The sequence below is a fragment of the Lygodium microphyllum genome, chromosome 28 (assembly GCF_053477565.2).
Source record: "Lygodium microphyllum isolate KBCC chromosome 28, Lygodium_microphyllum_v1.1.10, whole genome shotgun sequence".
NCBI lineage: Eukaryota > Viridiplantae > Streptophyta > Polypodiopsida > Schizaeales > Lygodiaceae > Lygodium > Lygodium microphyllum.
Genome location: NC_141162.1, coordinates 22,597,434 through 22,606,499, shown reverse-complemented (window position 1 = coordinate 22,606,499; position 9,066 = coordinate 22,597,434). Strand labels below are relative to the sequence as shown.

Genomic DNA, 9,066 nt, shown 5'->3' with positions numbered 1-9,066 from the left:
AATAAGCCTATTACCCCTAGCCTTTAAGTTTATGACATCGTTAAATTTAAGATCCTTACAACTCTAAGTTATGTTGCCCCCAAAACTTATGGTTGCATATGTGTAGCTTGAAGAATCCATCACATTTATTTGGCATGGCTTTAGTACGAATCTACTATAAGCATAAACAATGATTATACTTTTATGTGTCTATTCTAGCCTAACTTGCATATACATAGCCTAGCTACATATCCTCCCTAACCTTGGCCTCATTATACTACTCCCAATCATTATTTCCATTTCAATCATAATACTAGTTAAGAACTTTTTAAATGGTTTCTATATCTTTATTCAACTAAAACTTCTAAAAGAGTTTTTAATCATATTCCTGATCTTAATCATGTGTAGGAGTCTCTCTCAAAAATATAAAATAAATCACAATTCTTATAATACCATTAATCTTTATCTTTTCTCTATTACCAAAAACTTTTAAACCCATTATCATTCAAATTGATAGTAATTACTCATATTATTAAACTACTAAATAATACTATCTTTTAATTTTATTTTATAAATACATTCATATATTTTTATTGTAATTTTACTTAATAACTAATCACGTGTATCTAAAAGAAGTAGTCATGTGGCATACCTCACATTGTACGCTCGATGAAGATGTTGACATTAAAGATGTCTCCTTTTGATCTATTCACACCCCAGGTCTCTCTTCACTAGAATATGACCTACAAGTAAGTTTATAGTTAAACCTAAATTGCACATCCTTTCAACTTGATCTCTCATTTCTCCCCCTCAATCGCTCACTCAATTTCACTCTATCTCACCATCATTCACTCATTCTCTCATACACTTAATTTTCTCTTCTCCAAATATTTCCCCCCCTCAATCTCTCACTCAAGTTCACTCTATCTCACTCTCATTCTCTCATACACTTTATTTTCTCTTCTCCAAATATTTCTCATATCCCCTTCTAACCTCTGATGTGGTGCATCAAACTTTTTCAAAATTGGACTTTTAAAAGACATTTTCAATGCAGTGCATCAAGTTCAAGCAAACTCAGTACAAAATTTTTCATTTCCTTAGAGGATATATAAGAAGTCTACAAGTTTTTTCTACATGTTGATGCAATGCATGGAGTCCATGTGATTCTGTTTGAAAATTACATATTTGATTTCTTTCTATGTTGGTTTTGCAAGAATAATAAAAAAAATTGTATCTTTAGCTTTTATCTTATGTGCAACCTAAACAAGGCATTAGGATTCAACATTCTTTACCACCACTAGTATATATATGTTTTGCATTTCTATTAGTACTTAATGAAAATGTGCACAACTAGCCTTATGCTATCACTTTGTCCAATAGAGATCTAACACACACACACACACACACACACACACGCGCGCGCGCGCATGCACGCACGCACACGTGCACGCACACGCACATGCACATGCACACACAGCTATGCATTGAAATACATTTCCTATTGAGAAGAGCAATCTACTTGTATTTTTCTGGACTTATGAATCTAAAGACCTTAAATGTAATTATTGTACTAACAATAACAGATTTCTCTAAAGGAGGTGCATATAAGAAGTTCTATCTTGAATTTGAATTGCACTACATCCTATTTTTATTGTTGAAGAGCATGGATAATGTGACCTACAATTACACATAAACACGCACACAATGCATGTGTCTGTGTGTGCATGCATGTATGTGTGTATATATATACATACATATATGCATTGCTCTTTATACTCAATGATAGTTCATATGCCCATTCAAAAAAATGGCATGGCTAAGATGGACTGTATTGAAGTTTCTTGTGATTTACAAAAGAATATGACCCATGTTTTGTGATGACTTCTCAATAATTTACCATTTATAAGAACTTTCAAGACCCAACACATTCAAGATAAAAATGTAGAAAGTTATCAATTTTTCATTTCAAGTAAATATACAAATGATGAAAATGGACTTGGCAATTGATGAAAATGTCAAATACCTTGGATTAGCTACAAAGTGACTATTTTTGCTATATCTTTTGTAGAAGAGTTCTAATAATTTACAAGATGTGTGTATGAAGGTTCTTCAAAAAAATCCTCAAGGTAACTTATAACCAAAAAAATCCTCAAACTTAATTATATTTTATGAAAAAATAATTTTATTTATTATTTGACATACTTGAATTTATAAACACACAATTCACACTTTTTAGAAAAAAGATTGAATTTGTAAAAAAATTCAGGGGAATCCCAAAGAACCTTCTTAGGAGAAACATGCAAGTTACTCAAATAGTTTGCAACATTATTTGTCGTAGTATATCTACTTGGTTAATATATTGAGCTCAAACCATACAACTTAAATAATTAATGTTTCACACAAATATAAAAATTAGTAAGCATTCATTAAATGATTTTCCACTAATGGACACCATGCCACCATGTTTGCTCGTATTGTCATATTTTGGAGTGCCACCATGACTTGCTTGTGTTGCCTTGTTCTAGCACACTGACATCCACTGACATGCATTGACATGTGTGATTGAGATGTGTGAGGTAATTTAAGTAGTCATGTGATAGCCACGGTAATAGGGTAGACTATTAGGAGGTAGCTTAGGTGCCCCTAAGACCTAGACACGGGTTCCATGTACTACCTTTTTTCAATGGCAATACCCTAGGCCACCATTATGTTTAGTGCTATAAACCATTATGCATAGATATAATTAATTTTTTCTTATATGATTAGATAGTATCATCAATCATTGTATACTACACACACACACACAAAGCACATGCATACATACTTTGGTATAAATATAGAGTGTTATCTATTATAATCATAATTTAGTAATCCTCATATATTTCAAAGTTAATATCAGATAATATTTGAGGATGTGTTTGTTGCTCGAGAATAACATTGATGCCTAGTAAGGTGTAGTGTATGTAGACTAAAGTCAATGCCTATAATTAAACTATAAACTATACTTAACTAATAAATGTATAGCTAAGATGGTAGCTATTTAACTTCTACTTAAATTAGTTGATTGACTAAATAGTTAAGCGAAATATAGTTTCATTATAATTATCAATGTAGGATTTAATTAAGTTATGAGACATTAGTTAACTCAATTTAACTAACATATTGTTAAGTTATATTTTAATGCTTATTAGTATATTGTTAATTTAAAATATAACATAGTTTTTGGATAAATTTGTCTTACATTAATTAATTAAATTTATGTAAGTTAAATATATTTTAGTTGTAGATATTAGGGTAGTGTTGTTCAATGAACATGGAACATACTACTTAAATTAGTTAAGTTATAGTAGTTATTAAGTTATAGTGATACTTTGAGGCATATGAATATAATAACTTGAGATGCTTTTGTAATGAGTTTGATATGTAGTTGCCTCATCCTATTCATTCATAATTGCAAACTTGAATACATCAAAAGGAACTGCAATCTTCACTTTTGTCAAGGTTAGAATCTACTTTTAAAAGTATGTTTACATTGAACCCTTCTTTGCAAGATTGAATAGTATAGAAAAGTAACAAAAACTAATGGGGGAATGACATCTTTCCCCATATGCTTTTGGAAGGATGCCAGCTCACACTTCAAAGTGGTGAAAACACCAATGAGATAAATTACTAGCTTACTGCCTTCAAGATAAGTGGTATAAGCTAGAAGCTACTCTTCAAATGGAGTATCTTTCTTTGCATCCATAAACATTTGCTGATAATTGTAAGGTATTCATATGATATCCTTCCTCATGCTTATCAAGGGCACACTTAGAGACTTGGGCTATTGAGAGTCTACATTATTATTGGTGACTGAGAGCATCATGCATCTCATTGAGTGAACTCCTCAAACTTGGTTAGCAATATCAAGCATCCCTTTCCCAAGTATCTCGAATGCGCTTTGGTTTATGATATATATTACTAACAAGTCCAAGTACTGTGTAAAACTTATAGCATGATAGTGATGACCTGAGCAAGTATTTTGAAGAAACTTGCAACTACTTCAAAGAAAGCACATGACAAATTTAGGTATAGAATGAATGTCATTAACTAAACCTAATTGCACTTGTCTCACTAGTGTTTGTTATGGGAAAGGCCCCTAATCTTGAAGCAAATTGATGCCTTAAGGCTTGGATGGTTGAACAAAGTAACCTATAAAAGAGACAATAACTCTCTCTCTCTCTCTCTCTCTCTCTCTCTCTCTCTCTCTCTCTCTCTCTCTTTGTGGAGGGTAGCTTACATTCCCCTTGATTTGAATGCTTGGGACTATTGGTGCATCAATGATGCAATGATTTAGATTTCCTACTAATTGACTCTCCTATATATTATTTGCACATGAGCCATGACAACCACCTTAAGGGAAGGAGATTAGGGTATACCAATGCTCCCGATATATGCAGCAAGATCCCAAAAATGTGCACATTGTAGCTCAAGAAATAAAGGGGACTTTAAGGTTGGGATGCCTAGATAAAGTAAAAGATGTTTTCTATGACTAAGCTCCACGTAGCCATTAGATATAAAGAAGAGCTTCTATTTTTGAGGGTGAACATGATCATCAATTATGTTGATCCAATTAACTTAGTGGGCATGGTGATCTCGAGCAAAATGAAAATACAACCATGGGTGCAAGAAATCAAGATTTTTCTCCTCCTACCATATTTCCTCTTGCTCAAAACCAATACATGTTTAGAGAATTTAATCATACCTATCACAGGAACTTACTAGCAACTAAAACTTCGACCTATATGTGAATTTTTATTGTGATATATAGTTTTCTCAAGTAAATAACAATTTTCACATTATATATTATATTATGTGCACTCCACAAGCTTCATAATGAGATATGAGGAACATATGACACACACACACATACATAGAGAATTACTATTCACACACAGGTCTAAGTATATATGTTAACCATGATCTAAGGCAATCCCTTCACATTTTGCCATTGAAGGAAAGAGTACTTGCCATTTTACACATTAGGTAGCGGCTCGCAAATTGTGGGTGCGAAGCATAAAAGTTTTGCCTTTGTGAGCCTTGTGAGCAAAGGGAAGGGTCCGTGTGATACTTTTGTGAGCAAAGGGAACAGCCGCGCTTAAGCGCAAAGTGAATGAAGCGAAGCCTCATGAGCTTGAAAAAGTTTCGAAACTGTGCAACCCACAGTTAGCGGATCTGGGCCAGAGACCAGCTAGTTAAAGGTTATTATACAATTTGTAAGGTCTCGAAAAATACATATACATGAGCTCTAAAGCCGGTGACATACTGCAGCAGCCTTTGGGAAGGTGGCAGCTCGTGCTTCACCAGTGACGAAAGCTACTCTGGCAGGGAACGTATGGGCTTTATTGGATTGGGGCGGCATGGCGGTCTTCTGCTTCTTCTTCGTATCTGCAGACGCGCGCTTCCTTGTAGACGAGGCCAGGCCGGCAGAAGAAGCCCTTGGCAGGAAGGCAGTGGAAGTCGTCCCTGCACACGCACAGCCCGTCGAGGGCGCAGCCATCGCGCAGGATCTGCACAGGTCGACGAGACGACGACGACGAAGAAGATGCTGATGAAGTAGTCGAGATGCCCAGCACGGCATCGGACCACTCGTTAGAGAACAGGCCTAGAGGATCCAACCTCTCCCGCGCCGCCACGAAGCGGTCCATGTCCCGCGTCTTGCTCGCCATGCCCTCGAATGCCAGGTGCCTATTCTTGCCCCAGTGCGGTTTCCCCCCATATCTCCCCACCAGCATCTGCTCCACCTCCTGCATTGCCCCTGTGTACGGCAGCGGCTCCCTGCACCTCCCGAGCATCATCTCCCACGTCACCGCGTCCTCGCGCTCCCCCAGATACGCCTCCGACGCCCCCATGAAGCGCATCCAGATGCCCCCAAACTGTGCCAGCCCACACAGTCCCTGCGGGTCCACTTCCCGGAGCTTCTTCACCTCGGCAATCGCCTCGCCGATCCTCGATGCAGGTACTGCGATGGATATGTAGTGGAAAGTCAGGCCCTTTATCAGAGGATTCCACACACACGTGGAGAGGTTCCTGCTCCTATCTGCCATGCTGTACACGTTATAGTGCAAACCATACATAGCATGAGCCCCTGCAACAACGTCGTCACTGATTAATTCCACCATGTCCGACGACATTGCGATCCAGACTTTTGGGCCGGCCTCCCGACCACAGCCGCCACTGGTCTGCATCAGGTTATTGTAGCCAATGACTGGGTAACCTGTGAAGATGTTATCCCTGGAGTTGACATAGCCATCCCCTGTCTGAAAGCGGTGATTCAATGTCGCATCCTCCCGCATGCAGACATCGCCAATCTTGTCCCTTGTGTTCGATGCTTTCCCTGGCAGAAAGGTATGGAACAAGACAATATGGTCAGTAGTGGTGATGCACATCGAATTTATCAATTTGGGAGGAACCTAGTTACACATGTAGAGTACATGCCCGCCTTAATTAGAGCACAAACAAAATGAATATGAGTGGTACATTGGTTCTGCAGGATCAGTTCAAAACCTGTCAATGTATATTCAGTCTCAAAGCATGCAGAGAATCAGCAGGTGCAGTAGCAGCTGCCTACACCATATGATCACATACTCTACACACACTCCACTCTGCTGCAGTTGTAGACGGTTTAAAATTAAACTATTAAATCCTAAAAGAAAACAATAAAACTAAAATTAAGTCGAACAGACAGAAAACCACCTTGTAAATACGCATTCTGATCAATATGATTGTAACAGTGTATTCAGAAATCTCTCTCTCTCTCTCTCTCTCTCTCTCTCTCTCTCTCTCTGTGTACAGCATTACGTTTCTGATGAATAAAACTAGAAAAAACGCGCATGGTATTAGTAGAGGCGTTGTAAGAAACTACTCTCAGCATTTTTTTGACAGTCTGATTCTCTGAAGCACCTGCTGCAGCCATATCCTCCTGATTGATCCGGACCTTCTTTAGGAGCCACGGCAGCCGCAGCATCAGCAAGTTCATCTCTGCCAAAATTTTACCATATTGAAAAACTCAGTGGACCCAACTATCTGCCCTGGAGCTTGCGCCTCAAGATGGTACTTGAAAAAGCCAGGAATTGGGGTGGTGTTGATGGAACCAAACCAGATCCAGCTCAACGTGCAGCAGGACAAGCTGCTCCTACAGCTGATGAATTAGCTGCATGGAAGAAAAAAGATTTGGAGGCATGAACTGAGATTGTCCTTCACCTTGGTGATCGTCAGCTACAGTTGGTTCGCCAACTCACTACGGCCAAATCAATGTGGGAGTTTCTGCAACAGATCCAGCCACTGTTCAACATGCAGCAGGACAAGCTGCTCCTACAGCCAATGAATTAGCTGCATGGAAGGAAAAAGATTTGGAGGCATGAACTGAGATTGTCCTTCACCTTGGTGATCGTCAGCTGCAGTTGGTTCTCGAAATCACTACGGCCAAATCAATGTGGGAATTTCTGCAACAGCAGTACCAATGGGCAAATGTTGTCTCTCGTGTTCTTCTGCATAAACAACTCAATGAAGTTATTATGAAAAACTATCCAACAACAAAGGCATTCCTGGAAGCCTGGCAGCAAGCTAATGACAATGTTTCCTTAGCAGGGTTAATCTTACCATCAGAAATTCAAGTGACTACCCTTCTTGCTGCATTGCCTGAAACCTGGCAATCTTTTATTAGTACTTATTCTACCAATCCCTCATTGACAAATCAACAAGCTTTTTGCCTTGATTTGCCAAGAAGATCAATTGAGCGGTAAGGCCAACTCTTTGAATCCAGGACATGCCATGCTTGCAAGTGGACCCCGATTTCCTCCTCGGGGTAAGCGGCCATCTTCTTTCCGCCCACCCATCCACAAACTCAAGGCCTTCAAATAATTCAGTAAATCAGTGGCATAAATTGTTAAGATAGAGAGCGCAAGGATCAAGACATGCAATGCTTTCTCATAGCAGAGAGATAAAGAGAGAGTGTGCAGAGTAAAGAGGAGAGTGAACACGGTGTTCTTGGGTACACGAGTGTATCTCTTAAGGTTTTTAGATAGATATATATATATATATATATATATATATATATATATGTGAAAGTACAAATGTGCTAAGTGTGTATTCACACCCATGCACATATAAAAGGCACTATGGCCCTTTATTCCCAACAACCTCCCACCTATAGGCAATGTGCCTTAAGAGGAGAAAAGAATCAGCTAAGTCTAGGTATGTACAAAGCTGAAATACATATATCTATCCAACTCCCATCATCTGTCAGCGATGAGCAAACCGCTCTGTTGGAAGACCCGTCATGAGAAGTTTTGCATGATTATCATATGTATGCACTTTGACAAGCTCAATGCTCTTGCTGTCAAGTATATCTCTAATGACGTGATACTTCACTTGTATGTGCTTCATCTTTGCATGAAAGACGGGATTCTGTGCTAGCAGGATAGCACTCTGACTATCACAATGGAGAATATGTAACTCTGTAATACCAAGCTCTCCCACCAAACGTGAAAGCCGTAGAGCATCCTTGCATGCCTCAGTGGTAGCCACATACTCTGTCTCTGTAGTAGACAATGCAACACACTTTTGTATCCTGGAGATCCAAGAGACTACTCCTCTTATGAAGGTAAACGCATACCCAGAAGTAGACTTTTTGCAATCCGCATGACCAGCATAGTCTTGCACCCATAAAGCCAATAACATATGCCTTCTGCTTTCCAAAGCAGATGCACAAATCCTTTGTGCCTTTGAGGTATCTCACAATACCTTTCATTGCTTCCCAATGTTTTTTACCAGGGTTTACCATGTATCTGCTAACTACTCCCAATGCAAAGGGAGTAGTTAGCAACCATAGCATATATTAAGCTGCCAGCAGCTAAAGCATATGGTATCTTGGTCATTTCAGACTTCTCATCATCCGATGTAGGGTTATTCTCTACACTGAGATTCACATATGGAGGCAATGGAACCTCAATTTTTTTCCCTCCCTCCATATTGAAACACTGCAAAACTTTGAATATATACTCCTGCTGAGATAGATAGAGTAATCCTTTTGACTTATCTCTGAGT

The 9,066-nt window shown here is 38.6% G+C and overlaps 1 protein-coding gene across 1 annotated transcript in view; it reads right to left on the bottom strand.

Moving 5' to 3' along the window:
* Positions 1–4,922: 4,922 nt before the first annotated feature.
* The window catches only part of LOC148011242 (L-gulonolactone oxidase 5-like), a 41,801-nt gene continuing 37,657 nt past the window's right edge, over positions 4,923–9,066 (bottom strand). Inside the window, exon 2 of the mRNA XM_087670950.1 lies at positions 4,923–6,355. Within this exon, the coding sequence (XP_087527076.1) occupies positions 5,361–6,355 (995 nt within the window). The 3' untranslated portion in view covers positions 4,923–5,360. The remainder of the gene's footprint in view (positions 6,356–9,066) is intronic.